The sequence below is a fragment of the Camellia sinensis genome, chromosome 10 (genome assembly GCF_055761805.1).
Source record: "Camellia sinensis isolate YWXY chromosome 10, ASM5576180v1, whole genome shotgun sequence".
Taxonomy (NCBI): Eukaryota; Viridiplantae; Streptophyta; class Magnoliopsida; order Ericales; family Theaceae; genus Camellia; species Camellia sinensis.
Window position 1 is genome coordinate 75,552,582 of NC_138970.1, and position 19,938 is coordinate 75,572,519.

The 19,938-nt window shown below is 38.2% G+C and overlaps 1 protein-coding gene and 1 non-coding gene across 2 annotated transcripts; one reads left to right on the forward strand and one right to left on the reverse strand.

The window, feature by feature from the left end:
- Positions 1-4,165: 4,165 nt before the first annotated feature.
- On the reverse strand, positions 4,166-5,849 carry LOC145800491 (uncharacterized). The gene is made up of 4 exons (XM_082890178.1): positions 5,435-5,849; positions 5,256-5,314; positions 4,883-5,158; positions 4,166-4,555 (listed from the first exon to the last, which is right to left on the reverse strand). Exons 1-4 carry the CDS (start codon positions 5,847-5,849, stop codon positions 4,166-4,168), a joined length of 1,140 nt encoding a protein of 379 aa, XP_082746304.1.
- Positions 5,850-6,996: 1,147 nt separating this feature from the next.
- LOC114311264 (U5 spliceosomal RNA) lies at positions 6,997-7,113 on the forward strand. Its single transcript, XR_003646421.2, has one exon. It is a non-coding gene; the product is annotated as a U5 spliceosomal RNA (small nuclear RNA).
- The last annotated feature ends 12,825 nt before the right edge of the window (positions 7,114-19,938 follow it).

Sequence of the window (19,938 nt, forward strand, 5' to 3'; positions counted from 1 at the left end):
TCACCAAAGTTGCCTCGGCTCGGGAACTTGGGTACGATTGGGGAAGGTCACTTCGTGAGCACCCCCGCTCGCCCGATCAAAGATCGGCCTCTACTAACCATGATATCAAGTTTTGAAAACATTGTGTGTTCTTATTCCGATTTTTTAGCCTAGGTTTACTATGTGATGCGCACAGCATACAAGTATAGACCGGGTCGCCTGAATTGGAACAAAACATTTCGTGTTTGTTTTTGAAAGATGGTTTGATGGTGCTACTCGCAAGTAGGCTAAGACGTGGATTTTCCACCCTCGGGTGGGCTTAGAAAAGATGGTTTTGCCACTATCTAGTGGGCTTAAAACTCACAGTCAATGATTTGTTCCAATCCAAATAACCCAACCTTCACCCACAGACATTTAGGCAGTTATATCACATAAGTAAATAGCCTCATGGTAAGCATGCTATCATGGCAGTCACTCACACACATGTAAGGATGCTAAAGCATAAAACTCACCGAGTACTCCAAGCCAAAACAGAAGCTAATTAGAAATTCATGCATGATCCTAAATATGCTGAAATGCCTAATACAACACATGCAAGAATGCAACTATAGCAGGCTCGGCTATTCTAAACATGGTATATGAGGTGCAACAGCTAACAAGTATTCAACCTTGAAATGGAAATACAAATGAAGTTAGTATGATACGCCGAGCCCGGTGCATGCAAAACAGATGAATGAATGCAACATGCTATCATACTGTATGCTAATTGAAACATGCCCTAATCTAACCATCATAAGCTGGTAAATAAAAGGAAGAAAGACGTGGGGTTGGAAGACATACATCACACACACGCACACTTATTACAATATTGCCCTCGCGCAGAGGGTCCGAAAGAATAATACTGTCCCAAATAATACAATCCGAATAAATAATACAGTCCAAATATGTACAAAAATCCTAATTAATTACCAAATTAACTAAGAAAACAATAAGCTGGCATGCAAGCCAGGGACTGCCTTGACTCTTCTTCAGATGATGAATAATGCATATTCGGGTTGCCTTTGCACGGAAATCCTCTGTGATGCCCAATTAACCTCTGTTTTGCAATAATTTTTTGGAAAGCGCGCCAAGCCTCGGAAGACTGCTGATTCTTGATTTGCTGCAACAGAGAGCAGGAAAGGGGCATGGCAATGTATTTTCACAAATGTATGCATGCTTCGATCCTCGTGCCACCAATCACGCATCTCGATGCATGATGGCCGAGGAGTCGAATTGCACAACTCAATATGAAATGAATGCATAGGAAAATGCAACAAGACCTAACTCCATCATGGATAATCCGAAGTGTCGGCGAATGGGAATTGAGACACGTTCTGTCACTCAAAGTACGAAACGCCCCTCGTTTCCTGTGCTCGGGCTACCTCTTTTCCCCAACACGATGCAATATGCATGACATGCATGAAATGCAACTAAGATACAACCTATCATGCACAATGCTAGGAAATGGCATACACGATGCACAAGATAACATGGCATACACAATGCGCTAACATACGGCCTAGCATACACAATGCTATGAAATGAAATGGCATACACAATGCAATATGGGCTTACACCAACATGAGTGGACCTCAGCCACACTCATATCAGTAGCCATTAGATGAAAATGAGACACTCGAGATGCGTGCACACATGCACACAAATCGAGGACTGAACCTAAGGCACAAATGCCACTCTAACAAAGCATGGCAAGGTATGAAACATGATATGCAAACATGAAAATTTCAGTACCAAAATATGATGCAAAACAGCCTCGAAACATGGAAATATGGCACCCGATGCATGAAATGAGACCCGAAACTCGAAACTAGGCGCATGGAATGACTTATAGCTATACAAAGAATGCATTATTTGAATATGAAGCATAAAGACAGAATCAAGGAAGTCCCAAAATATGCATATTTCTAGTTTTAAGCAAGGCGAAAAAGTGAACACAAATAGGGCTAAGTTAACATGCAAAAATGGCCCCAAAAGAGAGATAAAGAAGCAAGTAGCAGCTGCTGGCTCCAAAAAATGAAGATCCCTTCAACAAAGTTGAAGGAGGGATCAAAAAAATGTATTTTACAGTTTATGGCCGAGCCCAAAACAGTGCACAAGTAAGCTTAAAATACTATGCAAGAAATAGGCCTAAAAGAAGGTTTAAACACAAAGTGTAAAAAGGGAGCCTCAAACAGCAAAAGACCCTTGATCAAACATGAATAGGTTGTCAAAATATGACTATTTTTAGTTTGGGTCGGAGCCCAAAAATACAAGCACAAGGGGCTAACAAAACATGCAAAAATAAGGCCAAAAGAGGGATAAAGAGGCAAGTGACAAAAGAAAGCCTCAAACAGTGAAGAGACCTTCAACAATGTTGAAGAAGGGCTCAAAATAAGCTACTTTTCAGTTTATAACCAAGCTCGAAACAATTTACAAATGAGCCTAAAATACTATGCAAGAAAGAGGCATACAAGAGAGGTAAAGAAGCAAGTGTAAAAGGAAGCCTCAAACAGGGAGAGGCCCTTAAACAAATATGAAAAGGAGCTCAAAATAATTCTATTTTCAGTTAGGGTCGGAGCCCAAATATGCAACCAGGAGGAGCTAATATATTGAGCAAAAATAGGGCCAAAGAGAGGGATAGAAGACTTACCCTTGAAGACCAATGCTTCAACAACTCTTGGCTTGAGAAAAGGTGATCCTTGCCTCTGGAAAACCAGCTCCAAGTGTTGGAAAGGATGGTGGGGAGGTGGTGCTATGTGGTGGTGTAGAAAGGGGCCAAAAAAAAACAAAAAGGTTTTGATGCTTGGAATATAGAGAGAGAGAAATTAAATGTAGGAGGCTTAAACAAAATTTTATTTTCACCCAAAATGCAGCTGGAGCTGCTGGTTTTATAGAGGGAGGAATGGAGGAAAAGGGGGGAAAAATGGGGAGGAAAATCAATTCAAATTTCCCCCAAAAAATAGGCCTAAAAGAGAGATAAAGAGGCAAGTGGTAGCTGTTGGCCTCAAACCGAAGAGAATCTTCCAACAAAGTTGAAGAGGGGCTCAAAAAAAGACACTTTACAGTTTACATCAAGCCACGAAACAGCTCACAAATAAGCCTAAAATACCATGCAAAAATAGGCCTAAAGGAGAGTTAAAGAGGCAAGTGATAGTAGGAGATCTCAAACAGTAAAAGGTCCTTAATCAAACATGAAAAGAAGCTCAAAATATGACTATTTACAGTTTGGGTCGGAGCCCAAAAATGCTTGCAAGAAAGGTTTAGATATAGAGCAAGATAGGAACAAAAAAGAGGAAAAGAAGCTTACCCTTGAAGACCAATGGACCAACAGCTCTTGGTCAGAGAAATGGTGCTCCTAAGCTCTGAAAAATAGCTCCAAGTCATTGGAATGGATGATGGTGGGGTGTATACCAAAAACCGGAGCAAACGGAGGTGGTTAAGCGGTCCCGAACCGAGGCACACGGCCAACGGTTCCGAAAACTGGGAACCGGGCTCCGAAACGGGAAAAACGGCCTACGACCACGAAACATAGCCTACGGCCACTGAGAGATGATCTATGAGACCTCTCCCTCCCTTCGAGAAGAGAAGACGAAGAAAACGGGACCTGGTTCACAAACCGAGGCAAAGCACAAAAGAGTCCGGAAGTCCGGAGGCAAGGCTCACGGCCGAGACTCCGCGACCTCTGAATGAGCACAATATGCACCATCACCGAGCGCTCAATCGGTGAAGTCTGAGTCTTAAGGTCGGTCAAAAATGGGGTGTCTACACAGCTTCACACAAAATTAGAGAATCATCAGCAAACTAAAGATGAGAAATAACTACCTCATCTGTGCCAATTTTCACCTCTATTATCAACTCCAAATCCAAAGCCCTTGACATTAATATACTTAAACCCTCAGCTGCTATGTTGAACAAGAAAGGGGATAGGGAATCGCCTTGTCTGAGCCCTCTTTGTGGACTAAACTAATCAGTTGGTGCTCCATTAACAAGCACAGATAACCAAGTAGAGGTTATGCACTCCTTTATCCACTTCACCCACTTTTCACCAAACCCAAAGCTTCATTGACATTAAAAAGTCCCAATTCAAAGAGTCATAAGCTTTCTCAAAATCTGACTTTATGAGCAAACCTCTTTTCCTGGCTTTCTTCTAACTATCCACAACCTCATTGGCCACCAACACTCCATCTAGAATGTTTCTACCTCTAATAAATGCTGATTGATTTTCACTAATACTTTGAGGAATCATTGCCTTCAACCTGGACGAGAGAACCTTAGTAAGGATTTTATATAGTGAACCAACCAAACTAATTGGTCTGTAGTCAGCTAAACCCACTGGATTCTCCTTCTTGGTGACCAAAGTGATGAAGGAATTGTTGATCCCTTTAACCATCTTACTATTTTTATGGAACTCAGCCATGAAATTAAGCACATCAGTCTTCATCACCTTCCACAACTTTTGAATACAAGCCAAGTTAAACCCATCTGGGCTTGGCGCCTTATTACCATCACAGTCCTTAATAGCGCACCTTATCTCTTCCTAAGAGAATTCTGCTTCCAGCAAAACAAAATATGGGCTATCCCTCACTGATTTGAAAGGACCCTCCAATATAGGTCTACATTGCCAAACCTCAGTAAATTGTTTTTGAAAATGAGCTAGAACCTCTTGCTTAACTTTTTAAGGATTATCAAATACTACATCCCCGATAGTTAACGAATTGATTTCATTTCTCCCCTGTCTGCACTTAACTATCACATGAAAATATCTTGTGTTTTTATCACCATTCAGTCTTGATTTCTGAAGCCACAACCATTTCACCATTCTATTTAATCTACAAGCTTCATCTCTAACCTCTCTTCTTCTTACTTTTTCTGCCTCTTCAAGCTCTCTTGCCTCTGCTATCAAATCAATCTTGTGAAGCTCTTCCTCTGCTTGCTTCAACTTAGTATTTACATTACCAAATACATCACCATTCCACTGTTTAAGTGCTAATTTCAGCTTCTTCATCTTCTGAAATAATCTGAAACCAGCCCAACCCTCCACATGATTCTCCAACCACCATTGTTCCATGAAAGGGAAGAAATTTGGGTATAGTAACCACGCATTTAAGAACCTAAATGGTCTAGGACCCCAATCTCTTATCTTCCATCAAAAGTAAAGGACCATGATCAGACATAGCTCTGGGCAACCCCCACAACTTCAGATTGAATGATTCTAACCATTTTGGTTCTACTAGTACTCTGTCAATTTTACTCCATTTTTCCCCTTCCCTGGCATTACACCATATGTACCTTCTACCTAATAGGAGCAAGTCATTCACCTCACTTTTATCAATAAAATCATTCAATTCCTTCATACCCCTCTCCCTCTTAGAACATCATTTTCTCTTTCCAATGTTTTTGATTTCATTAAAATCACCCCCCAAGCACCAGGGATTTGAAAACTCCTCTTTTAGCTTCAAAAGATACTCCCAAAATTTTCCTCTCAGGCCCACTTCATTAGGTGCATACAGATCAATTATAACACATTCGAAAGAGAAGAATAGGGTACCTGATAGAAGAATAAATCTTCTATTACAGCAACAACTGGAGACCTGCAGCACACCAGGATCCCAAATGCATAATAAACCACCAGCAGTTCCCTCAGCATCAACTGACATAAATTCCATCCTATCCCTGGCCCATAATTCCTTTACCTCATTTTCTAACATAAATGCTTTCTTTGTCTCCTGAAACAGAACAATGTCAACCCCTCTAGCTTTCAACATGCTTTTTATCTTACTCATTTTTTCCTTCCTTCCCAGACCCCTCACATTCCATGATAGGACCTTCATCATTAACCTTTGTCATTGACCTCTAACCCTCAATGCTACACTTTAAACTGCAACATCAGAACCCACTCTCATTCTTGCTTTATCCTGTGCCTCTTGCTCTATAATTTTGGACATAATTTCGGACATAATTTCCTCTTCTTTACCTTTGTAATTTACTCCCAATAATTTTCCCAGTTGTAGAGTTTCTTTAGCCTCTTTAAGCATTTTTCTATCTCTAGCCACTACATTGGCAAATGATGAGGACACTGATGCTACCGCAGCGATTGCTCTCCAAATTGCCCCTTTTGGGCCTAATTTAGTTAATGAAGCCCTATTGTGGCCATGTCTTTTAGCAAGCTCAAGATAACCCCCCTTCATCTCTTTAATCTTCTTACCACTTGATTTTCGAACTGCACTCTTTCTCATTTTTTTTCTTTATAATCTCTTTACTTAAGCAAATTGCATCACCATGGGTCTGTGATATGCCTGAACAAATCAGCATAGGCCCTACTACACTTTTAAGCCCCCATTGAAAGTCAGACTTCAATCCCTGGGCTTACACAGTATGAAATGTTTGGTAAAATGGAATTACCTGTCATAGTTCATTGCATATCCCATTGATCACAAGGAGTACTCCATCAAATAGTCTAAAATTGAATTACACTTGAATAATGTTTGGGTCACTAGAATGAAGGTGTAATGGAATCATTCCATTAGAAATTCGCACTTTTGATTTACTAAAAAGACGATGAAAAATATATTACGAGTGAAATTATTATTCACCATTATAGAGGAACGATAATTTCATATGAACATTAAAAATTGATCATTCTATTCTATTCCACTTTAATTCTAGTAAAGTAAACACAAAATTGTAGTATTGGATTAGAAGTGTAGTGGATGGTTTTCCCTAAAGCTATACATCTTATTTCCCAGAACTGCATGTATGATCATTGATCATCAAATACAAGAAAATGCCACTATTATTTAACTATTCTATACATAAACTAAAGCATTTTGGGGTTAAAGATTGAAATTTGATCATTTGAAGAACAAATAAGAATGTAAGTGAAAATGGTTATGAAGATTCCCACATTGGTTGTGAAGAAAGAACCCCTTACATCTAGCTTTGTATAAGATATTGTTTGAGCAATGCAAAAGAGCACATAGCCATGTAGTAAGCACAAAGCGAGTTATTCTTTTGCCTTTTACTAAAGAATACCATGTGCTCGCTGCAAATAGTGGCATATACCTATTTTTGGAGAGGTTCTTCTCAATTGGGATTGACCTCTATTAATTTATAAAAGAATGTTTTTGTATTTTGAGTTTGCTAAGAATTTGTGTATTTAGCTAAGATAGGGTGGTCCCTCCTTATATTTTTGTCTTTTGTTAGATTCTTTCAAAATTATTTAATTCCCAACTGTGTTAAAAAAAATTTGATGTCTTATATTTTTTTTAAAAAACAATTTTTTTTTTGTTAATTTGGAAGTAGTTGTGATATTTTTATGGAAAAATTATAGACAAGTGTAATTGTAAAAAAATAATTACAAATTAATGATAAATTTTGTCAATTTTAATAATTAAAAATACAAAATTTTCAATCTCTTTGTAATTATTTTTTGAAAATATACTAAATGGTAATTTTCCCTAATTTTATTGGACATACTAGTAATCATGTACGATCAAAACAAGTCTCCATCAGATAGGAGTGTAAAAATGGCACACAGCCTGTGGGCGCCCGAAGCCCACCCACAGCCCGTTTAGTCCCGGCCTAAGGCCAGCTCGAAACCTTGGGCCTGGCTATCATTTTGAAGCCTGGTCCGACCCGTGGGCCTAGCCTGTAGGCTGGCCCATCAGCCTGCTTAAGGCCCACTCAAGGCCTAGCCCGCCCAAGGCCTGGTGTCTGTTTTAGTGGAAATTAATAAAATTTTGGCAGGGAAATTTTTTTTTTGTTTAAGCCCAACCCAAGACCGAGCTTAGGCCCACCGGCCTGACCCAAGGCTCGGCCCACTGACCCACCAAGGCCCGAATATGCCTTGGCCCTAGGCCTAGTTTTCTGGCCCGTGGCCCGACCCAAATTTTGGCAGGAGTCTGCAAGGCCCGACATGGGCCGGACCAAATTTACACCCCTACATCAGATGGTCTAAAATTGAAAAAATTATTTCATATCCAATGTGACATTGCCCTAAAATTGAAATACAGTAATGAAACACAAGTCTAGTGAATATAGCTCAACTCACTATTCTGTCTATTGTGTTTGATAATTTAATTCACTACATAAAAAAAGTTGAATATATTTAGTAAAATTAAATTAGGCTTGTTTCGTGATAACAATCATATACTTCTTTTTTTTTTTTTTTTGAACGGTAAAAGAAATCTTTATTAATGAAACATACAAAGTATGGTAAAATACATCAATAAAGAGGAGCTTAGAGCTAACATAAGCTCCAAGCTCCAGTTGGTGCGAAACGAACAAGCAAGCAAAGGAAACAAAATAGACAAGAAAGGCAAGCAGAACAGAGCAAAATAGGCCAAATGAAGAGCTTCCTCGCACAACAATTCAACCAAAATATATCAATGAAGAGCTTCGTCACACACCAAAACAGAGCTTTTTGATCAGCACAGCAGATTAACAAACAAGACTAGCAGATCAGATCAATTCAACAAGGTAATGCGAGCATGAGACTTGCCACTAATTCAATAGGGTAAAACAATCCTCATCAGATCATATCATTGTTGCCATGCTATGAACATTATCAACCAAAAAACACCTCATGAACGAAGGCAATGCCTCACACCTAAAATATTGAAGAGAAGATCATTAATAGAGAAGTGAAATTCTTTGGAAGAGGACTTTAACCAAATTGCAAGCCTTGTGATTATGAGTTTCTGCAACACCTATATTTTTAGTTGGGAGGTTTGAAAGAGGCACTCATTTCGGAACTTCCAGATGGACCAAAGAGTGACTAGTAGTATGGCACGCCAAATTCTCCTCTCATTTTTCCTACAAATGTACTCTGCCCACCACTACAGCAGACCCTCAATAGAACCAGGAACCACCCAAAGAGCTCCCCACCATTGTAACAGCCCAGTCTGAATCCTCCACACCATAGGGCAGTGAATCAGTACATGATGGATTGTTTCCTGATATGCTTTGCAAAAGAGACATGAGATAGAAGCAGACCTATCCAATACACCAATCTGTTGCAAGAACACATATGTTTTAACCTTGTGTTTCCATGTGAGCCTTCCAAAAAATTGCACTTTGGGTGGTAGGTAATTGAGCCAAACCAAACTACTAGAACTAATAGTGTTACCAAAGCCAAGGTTAGTATAGTTATATAGAATGGATACAAGGGACTGCCCAGGTTTTGATGCTCACCAAACTGCACTGTCTTTTACAACCAGATTCAGAGAAGGAGATGCCGCTAAGATGTCAAGAAGTCTGTGGAGCACTTCTTTTTCCCATTCAAAAAGAGACCTCCTAAAGGTAAACAATCATATACTTAAAATTTTAACATCTTATAAAGAAATTAAAATGTTAAAGTAAAGACACTTTACCTAATTATAAATGTTGGCCGTTGTTACTATCACTATCATTGGCACTTTACTACCATTGTCAATGACAGAGTCATAAAATTAATTTAAATAGGGCAATTGTTAATCACAATCTCAATTTTTTTTTTTAATCTTCCCACAATGAATAACAATAGGTGTTTGAAGTTTGCTTATTTGTTATTTATTTATTTTTTTGCTTATGTTTTTTATTTAAAAAAACACATGTAAAAAGTTTTACACTTCTGCATTTAGCTCAATGACGAGAAGAACCAAAACTTTTTAAGAAAAAGTACTTTTTTTTTGGATAAGATGGAGGCCTAAGCCAAGGAACAAACTAAAAAGCTTTCCAATCAGGAGTCTCCTAAACAAGAAGCTGTTTTAGGTGAGATGACAACACCTCCACTATTCTTAACTATGCGTCTCTCTTGAATAGCCTCCCTAGTAGTTTGATTTTCACATCCATTTATCTCTCGAGCAATATAACTGAACTTGCATTCCCAATTTCTGTCCAAGACTCTCTGTATTTGCAAGACCATTTTGTGATAAGGATGATTGGGCTTCGGATTTTTAATGAGATTCACTACATCTTGAGAGTCTATTTCAAACTCTACCTAATCCCACTCTCATTTCCAGGCTAGAGTTAGACCGTGCAATATCACCCATAATTCAGTTGTTACAGCTAAAGCCCAGCCTATCCACTGCTTGAAGCCCCTTATCCATAAGCCAACACTACCTCTGATCACTCTCCTAATTCATGCCATCCCAGATTGCCAGCACAAGCTCTATCGATGTTGATCTTCACCCATCCCTCTCTAGGTATCTACTAATCATTACTAGGACTCCTTATCAGATTTGCACTAGAAATTTTTTTTTGTGCCCATTTTGCCTCATGAAGAACTTCTCAAATAGTAGATATGGGGATAATGGGAATCACAAATGTTGGGTCCAAAATGGACTTGTTTCAATATAACCAAATCATAGCACCAGTCCCCATAAACATTAGAGTCTAATCATGATTCTTATTCTTAGCCCATTTGGTATTAGCCATGTTCTCATTTACCCAACCAAGGAGTGGAAGATTAAAAAAATGTTTGCTGTAACTTTGGGCAAATGAATCTCTTCCAAATGCCCCTAGGAATATAACAATCCCGCAAGGAGTGAAGAGTTGTTTCATTATGTGCTTTACATCTTCGGCAAGTAAGCTGATCATGTCTGATTATCCATAGAAGACATTTCCATCATTGCAACCCTTTGTTCTTCCAAATGGATTTCCAAGCATTTGTAGGTTCTCCTGCATGATTCTCCCTCTTAATCTTCTTATAAGCCGACTCTACCGTAATGCATCCATGGTTTGTGTGCTTCCAGATTTGTCTATCTATATTTTTTCCCCTCTACTGAATTAGAACAATACTCTGGAATTTGATCGAAATCTCTTGGGGGAGCAAATGTGTAATTTTGAGGCCATTTGGGAATATACCAAAAAAGCTAAAAGTAAGCTTTCAACCCATTTTGAGTCACATCATCTCTCACATAAAAAAATTAATAAAATCAAAAAATTAACTTTTAACCATTTTTCCAAAACACCCCTTGTCCCATTTCCACTCTTGCCCCTCTTTCCAAAAATGCTCAACAACCTCCTCCATGTCTTCATTAGGCACTAGACTTGTAGCTTTCTGTATAAGAGGCTAATCCATAATCCAATTATCAAGCCAAAACCTCACCTTCTCTCATTTATTTGAATTTGACAGTTTTGGGGATTTGAGCATTAACATACGTACTTTTTAAGTTAACACTAAGCATAGAAACTTAAATATTTGTTATAAAAATTTTTAATATAATTTTTATAAGGGTAAATTATGTAAATAGTCTATATAATTTATATGATGTGTCAATTTGATCCATATTATTTCAATTTGCTTGATTTTACCCTTTAATTTAACGGATTGTGTCATATTAGTCCAATAAATAACAGTCATTAGGTTTAGTGGACGGAAAATCAAACAACGTATCAATATGGTCCTTATAGTTTACACGATGTGTCAATTTGGTCCCTGTCAAAATCAAGTAAATTAAAACAACAGAGACCATATTGATACATCGTGTAAACTACATGGACCAAATTAACACATCATTTGACTTTCCATCTATCAAACCTAACATGCGTAATTTATTGGACTAACATAACACAATTTGTTAAATTAAGGGAAAAATCGAGTAAATTGAAATAATAAGGATCAAATTGACACATCGTATAAATTACAGGGACCATTTGCATAATTTATCCCTTTTACAATTCATCCTAACAACTTCTCATCTTTTAAACATAAAATATAAAATTTCCTAATCAAAAAATTTAATTTTAGCACAAATCAAAATTTCTAAGTTTAACACATAAAAATCTCTGATTTTAGAAAACCCCTTTGGTAAATACCCCCAAAAAAGTGTATCATATACACATTGTTACGTAGTTTTTTAGTATATGTTACACATTATGTGACAAATGTTACATAATCTTGTGCTAGAGTTATGACAATTTATGGTCCATAATATGTATTTTGTGGTAATATTATGCATTTTTATAGTAGGGTTACACATTTTTTTATTGAAACATCTTTGAATCACAAAATGCGTAATATTACCACAAAAAATGTGGAGATTCGTATGTAAAAAAAATAAAATAAATTGTCATAACTCTACCAGAAACTAGGTAACATTTGTCACAAAAGTATGTAACATGTATTAAAAAACGTAATAAGGTATATATGATACACATCCTACAAGGGGTTGATATCGAAGGAGATAATTTATACTATTATATTAGCAAAAACGTTCATATGTATATGAAGTCAAAACTCTTAATCCATTTTTTTTTCTACATTTTGGAATTAACAAAATTTAAAAATGTGTCATAAAATTATTGGCCTTTCAATTGTCTTAAATTGTAATTATAGATTATTGACTCTTTGATTATTAGGTAATATATTTCAAATTCCTTGATATGTGGAATTAAAATTAAAAACAAAATTTATTTAATTTATGACATTGTTATGGAAAATCAATCACAATTTTAAATATTTATTTATTTATTTATTTTTTTTAGAAGTTAAGAAATATATGTGACATATAACTATTGGCCCATCCAATTATATTGAAAAATTTTAAACATTTAAATATAAAGTCCACAACAGAATCTTTAGTTATATTTAAATTACATCTCATTTAAATTTTTATTTTCGAAAGTTAAATATATGCGGCATGAAACTATTTGCCATGACCCAAACACGCCCCTATGGGTTTAGCACCGTAACCGGCTAGTAATCCGAGATTACCGAAGGCCTGCTTAACATCAATACAGTAATACAGAGTACAAGGGCTGGCGGAAGCCAAAACAGTAATTAAAAGATGTCCAATGAGCTGTGACAGTCTGTATGCAAAAAGACTTTTCATATATATATATATATACAATCAGTACCCAAACAGTATGTACAATATACATAATCATTCAGGACAGGGACTTAATCCGTATTAGAATAGTACAGTACAACATCATATACAGATATTCAGGTTAGGGATCAGATCCCTACCACAACAATATAGTACGATATCATTCAGTCTATACAGTAATTACAAAACAGATACAAAAAGGGGGAAACTAAAACACCCCAAAAGAGCTAGCTTGAAGGTCTTGGAACCTCGCAGTGAAGCACAGTGGTTGGCTTTGACAAAAGGGAGTCTAACCCACGCTCCTAGCTCCGGTCTGGTGCCTGAACACCTACATGTATATATAAACAGTGAGTTAAAGCGTAGTGAATAACATAATGTGTAAAGAGGTTAAGAATAAATGTCCTTACAGTAACGAAAACAGTTCATTGAATCAGTATATCTGTCATTCAGTCATAACAGTCATATGTGGTACATCCATTAGCAGAACAGTACAGTAAACAGTAGGTCTTAAAAGACCGAACAGTTAATGATGGCCATCGTAATAGTAAACAGAAGTTCCAAGATAGGAACTGACAGAGATCTCTGTAACAGTAGCAGTAACAGTAACAGTAGTTGCTAAGGATGCCACAAGACAGTTCAGAATAGAGGACAAACATTCATTCAGTTAATAGTAAATAGTTCAGAAAACAGTTCAGTTGATCATTAAGAAAATATTCATTTTCGAACATATCTTTACAACATTGTTACTCACAGAGTTCTGGGCTACAGATAAGCTAGTACGCATCCTCGGATGCCAACCCTACACAGTTACAGAGTGAACACACACTAAGTTACATAGTTGGGAAATAATAACTTAATCCCTATCTTGACTCGGTGTGGTTCTACATTAATATCCTCATTAAGATGCCTTAAACTAGGCCTAAGAATGCCTAGAATGGAATGAGGATGCAAAGATGCACTTTAAAAACATTTTCAGAATTTTCAGAAAACAGAGGTCCCGCTCGAGCGTACAGGCAAACAAAATACTCCGCTCGAGCTCGAGTTACCCCGCTCGAGCTAACTGTAAAACATGCCAAAAGTACTGGATAGGTGAAAATCACGCTCGATTGGGCGCTCGATACCTGCTAGAGCGTGTGACACAAGTCCTCGCTCGAGCGTCCAATACCCCGCTCGAGCGGACTGCAAAATAGTGTAAAGTGCTGGATGCACGAATTTCCCGCTCGAGCGCCACTTACCCTGCTCGAGCGTGAGTCTAAAATCTGGAATTTCCAGATTTGAACTTCAAGCTCAAAATCAAGTTTCAATATACCAAATTCGATCCTTTTAGGCTAATTTTCTGGAAAACACATTAAAACTCATAGTATAACGTGTTTTGAAGATCAATTTGAGAAATCAAAGCCCAAGGGTAATTCAATTAAACACAATTTTGAACCAAATTTCAAGAACATAGCTTTAATGTGACATGCAAGTATTTAACCAAGATCAAAGCTTCAATTACATGCTCTAATGAGCCAATTTCCTCAAAAACAAGATGAATTCATGGTCCATTGCAAAAACATGAACATGCATGTGGAATTTCATGAACATTAACTTCAAAACTTAAGAATGGCAACATGCATGCATGGATTAAGCTCTTAATTCAACATATGAAGCTAATTCATGTCTTTAATCTCTAGACTTCCATGCCATGCAACAAAATGACTCAAATTCATAAACAAGAAGGTATAAACTCTACCTTAAGTCTCCAGTTATAAGACTAGAAGCTCAAGTAGGCAATCTCTTCTATGATTCTTCAAATTCCAAGATAAAACTCTCAAGAACAACTCAATTCTCTCACTCTCTCTCTCTTAGTCGGTTGAGGGCTCAAGAATGGCAACACTAATGTTTTGTTTGAATGTAATAAGGCTTCAATATGTGTTGCCTAAGTGGTCCACTAACATGGCATTATGGTAAATACTTGGACTTTTGTGCTTCAATGCTATTTAATCTAATTTAATCATACCGAATCACATTTCAAGTAAATATACCATAAAATCTCATAAATTCTAATTATCACATAATGCTAATCAATTTCTGGTTCGGCCGCCGATAAGGCCTTCAATTTGCAGTTTAAAACATAAAATATGAATAGATAATTTGACAATCGAACAGATAGAAATGCACTTAGACAGATACAGACAATCAATCAGTTTAGGATTTTAGTCAATTCAGTCAATTATCATGATCAGTCTCAGTTTAGCAGTAATCAGTGGTGTTATTAGTAAACAGTGGTGAGGGTTATTACAGTCTCCCCTCCTTACAAAGAGTTTGGTCCTCCAACCTCGAATTACCTTCATTCTGGAAGAAAATCGGATTCAGTGGGAACAGTTCAGGATATCTCTTCATCATGTCATCTTCCCTTTCCTAAGTGGCATACACGCCACCATGGTTCTGCCTGTCAACTTTCACTAACGGGATCTCTTTGTTTCTCGACTTTTTGATCCCTCTGTTCACAATCTGAATGGGCTATTCTTCATAAGTGTAGTCATCACTTAGCACTACACGGGTAGGCTCAATCACATGGAAGGGATCCCGAGGGTATTCCCTCAACATTGAAATATGGAACATGTTATGTATATGCTCCATTTCAGGAGGAAGCGCTACTTGATACGCCATCGGATTAATTTTCTCAATAATCTCATACGGTTCGACATATCGTGGCGCTAACTTGCCTTTAACTCCAAAACGAGTCTGGCCCTTCATCGGCGTCACTTTTACAAAAACGTGATCACCTACTTCATATTCTCTGTCTCGCCTTCAGATATGCGCATAACTTTTCTGTCGGCTCTGTGCGGTTTTCAGTCTCTGTTGGATCAATTTTACTTTTTCTGTAGTTTCAAACACAATCTCGGGCCCAAGCAAAGACCCATCTCCAACTTCTGCCCAGCAAATCGGAGATCGACATTTCCTGCCATATAAAGCTTCGAAAAGTGCCATTCTAATACTGGCATTGAAACTGTTGTTATAGGCGAATTCAGCCAACGGTAAATGACTTTCCCAATTTTCCTAGAAATCAAGGACACACATTCTCAGTAAATCCTCCAGAGTCTGGATGACTGACCATCAGTCTGAGGATGAAATGCACTACTTAGTCTCAGTTCAGCACCCAATGCAGTTTGCAGGCTTTGCCAAAATCTCGATGTAAACTTTGAGTTCCTATCAGAAACAATGGACATAGGTACTCCATGCAATCTCACAATTTCATCAATATAGATTACAGCCAATTTTTCCGTATTATAAATTGTTTTGATAAGTAAGAAGTGGGCAGATTTAGTCAATCTATCGACAATAACCCAAATTGAATCCATACCTTTACTGGAGCGAGGCAATCCAACAACAAAATCCATGGTGATATGTTCCCATTTCCACTCTGGTATGGGTAAGGGTTACAGTAAGCCTGCGGGTCGTTGATGTTTCGCTTTGGCTTGTTGGCAATGAAGACATTTTGATACAAAATTAGCAATTTCTTTCTTCATTCCCGGCCACCAGAAATTCAATTTCAAGTCTTGGTACATTTTCGTATTCCCTGGATAGATAGACAGTTTCGAATTGTGGCCCTCTTGCAGAACTCTTCTTTTCAGTTTAGAATCATTCAGTACACATAATCTCCCTTGAAATTTCAACACATTATTCTCAAATTTGAAATCCGGCCTCGGTTTGGATTCTCGTTCTTCGATGATCTTCTTCAAGAAGTCATCATGTTGCTGTTTTTTTCTTTAATCTCTTCAATCAGTGCTGGTTGAGCAGAAATAGCAGCTAACGTTCCACCTTGTTCACGCAAAACAATCTCAATATCAAGTCTTTCAAGGTCACAAAGTAATTCTTTCTGCCCGGTGAGCAAACAGGCTAAATTTCCAATCGATTTCCGCCTCAGTGCATCGGCAACGGTGTTAACTTTCCCCGGATGATACAAAATCTGTAGATCATAATCTTTTATCAGTTCTAACCATCTCCGTTGCCTCATATTCAGTTCTTTCTACGTGAAGAAGTATTTCAAACTCTTGTGGTCTGTATACACCTCACATGTCACCCCATAAAGGTAGTGACGCCAGATTTTCAGTGCAAACACTATTGCAGCAAGTTCTAAATCATGGGTCGGGTAGTTCTTTTCATGCGGTCTTAGTTGTCGGGAAGCATAGGCAATAACTCTCCCATTCTGCATTAAAACACATCCCAAATCCTTATGAGAAGCATCACTAAAAATGGTAAAAGCATCCGTACCTGAAGGTAGGGTAAGAACCGGTGCAATCACAAGTCGAGTTTTTAACTCTTGGAATGCTGATTCTCTTTGGTCAGTCCAGTCAAATGATATCCCCTTCTGAGTCAACTGTGTCAGTGGTAAGGCAATTTTGGAGAAGTCTTTGACAAATCTTTTGTAATACCCGGCTAACCCCAAAAAGCTACGAACTTCAGTAACATTTGTTGGTCTAGGCCAATTTACCACGGCTTCAACTTTCTGTGGGTCAATTGAAATGCCATCTCTACTAATAACATGTCCCCAAAACATAACATGATCAAGCCAAAATTCACATTTACTCAATTTCGCATACAGTTTCTGTTCCCTTAGGGTCAATAAGGCAAGTCTCAGATGATTTTAATGTTCTTCTCTACTTTTAGAATAAATCAGAATGTCGTCTATAAATACAACAATAAAGTCATCGAGGAATGGTTTAAAAATTTTGTTCATAAGGTCCATAAATGCAGCAGGTGCATTGGTAACTCCGAAAGGCATTACTAGGAATTCATAATGTCCATACCTCGTTCGAAAAGCAGTTTTGTCAATGTCCTCTGGTTTAACTTTCAGCTGATGATATCCGGATCTGAGATCAATCTTAGAGAACACTTGAGCACCCTGTAACTGATCAAATAAGTCATCAATACGCGGCAATGGATATTTATTTTTCACAGTTACCTTGTTCAGTTCACAGTAGTCAATACAAAGTCTCAATGAGCCGTCTTTCTTTTTCACAAACAAGACAGGTGCGCCCCATGGCGAAGTACTGGGCCTGATGAACTTCTTATTTAACAGTTCTTCCAGTTGCACTTTTAATTCTTTCAGTTCAATCGGAGCCATTCGGTAAGGAGCCTTAGATACTGGTTGTGTACCCAGAATCACATCAACGGTGAACTCAATCTCCCTATCGATCAAATCCCCTGGTGGATCATCTAGAAATACATCTGGAAATTCTTTGACTATATGAATATTGTTCACATTAGCATTAACATCAGTGGATACAGTCAATACAGAACAGAAATACCCTTTACATCCCTTTCTAATCAGTTTGTATGCTTTCATAGATGAAATCAAATATGGGGGAGGTACCACTCCACTTCTGTTAAACACAAATTCGGGTAGGCCAGGTGGACGAAAAATAACTTGTTTTGTCATACAGTCTATAGTAGCATGATATTTTGTTAACCAATCCATTCCCAATATCATGTCCAAATGATCAATGTTCAGAGGCAGTAAATCAATATACAGATGGATATCCACAACAATAATTTCACATGCAGGGTACATATAAGCACAAGTCACAGATCCCCCAACAGGTGAAGATACAACTAGCAAGTAATTCATGGGTTCCAATGGTCTATTCAATTTTCGCGAAAAAGCATGCGATACATATGAATGTGTAGACCCCGAATCAATCAAAACAAATTGAGAGTATACCTGACACGACGGTCTTGATATTTTGTACGTCTCCCGGTACGAGTATAAACACTCGACCTTGCCTCATAGGCTCTTTCTCAGCAGCTTTGGGGTTGGGTTTTGGTGGAGCAGTTGATGCTGCTGCGCTTGGCGCAACTTTACTATTGCCCTGAGGAGTGGAAGGGCAATCTTTGACCATGTGGCCCACCTTGCCACACCTGTAACAAGCACCAGATAATTTATAACAGACCCCTTTGTGTTTCTTACCACATTCAGAACAGGGCGGTATGGAACCACTTCCCTGACTGGAACTGGTTGTTGACCCCGTATTCTGCTTCTTATTCGATGAATTGTTTCTGCCTTTCTTGAATTTAAAACCCCGTCTTTTCCCGCGCCACTCTGTTGCAGGTGTTTCAGTTTGCTTCAAAGCTTCGATATTTGCTTCGGCCATAATGGCTCGGTCAAGAACATCCACATATTTTAGTAACTTTAGCACATTGATTATGTCCAGTATTTCTACATTGAGGCCGCCATCAAACTTCCTGGCCTTTTTGTAGTCTGTGTCCACCATGTGTGGTGCATATCTAGCAAGTTCGGTGAACTTTGTTTCACACTCTGCTACGGACATGGTGCCTTGTTTTAGTTGTTCGAACTTAGTCACCTTTTTGCCCCTGACACACTGAGGGAAGTACTTTTCGAAGAAGGCTTCTTTGAATTGAGCCCAAGTCATAACAGTGTTGACATCACGGATAAGCATCCACTACCTTCTAGCTTCTTCTTGCAAAGTAAAGGTGGCCAATAGCACTTTGTGTGCTTCAGAACATGGAAAAACTTCAAATAACTTTTCAGTCTCAAGAACCCAAGCTTCAACTTTTAGCGGTTCGAGGCATCCCTAAAAGGATGGCAGTTTCATCTTACTAAATTTCTGTGTCAGAGCTATGATATCATCATTCATAGGTGGCTCCGGTTGTACTGGAGGAGGTAGGGGCTGTTGGTTCTGTTATTGCCATAGTCTTTCAGTTAGTAGTTCCACCATTCTCTCCAACCTTGCCATTCTTGCCTCAGAGGATTCAATTTCATCAACATTTCTTGCGTTGTCCATCTCACTATAGGCAGTTATAACAATTATAAACATAGGCAGTTGCACACTTAAACACATTAGCACATTAGCACATATATTCATGTCACGGCCACACACACTTTTCAATGTTCATGTAATGCCCTAATCACTTTTCTAGGACATCCTATAGCTCATTTGGACACGTGTGTGCGGTATAACTCATGATTTAAGTATCGCTCTGATACCACTTTGTCACGACCCAAACCCGTCCCTATGGGTTTAGCACCGTAACCGGCTAGTAATCCGACATTACCGAAGGCCTGCTTAACAGTAATACAGTAATACAGAGTACAGGGGCT

Bases quoted from the DNA above. Each gene is read 5' to 3' on its own strand.
- LOC145800491 (XM_082890178.1), bottom strand. From the start codon at position 5,849: ATGAAGGTCCTATCATGGAATGTGAGGGGTCTGGGAAGGAAGGAAAAA. The intron at 5,315-5,434 runs GTGATTTTAATG...TGCTCCTATTAG, and splicing joins AAATCCCTGGTGCTTGGGGG to GTAGAAGGTACATATGGTGT. The intron at 5,159-5,255 runs GTACTAGTAGAA...TTTTGATGGAAG, and splicing joins AATGGAGTAAAATTGACAGA to ATAAGAGATTGGGGTCCTAG.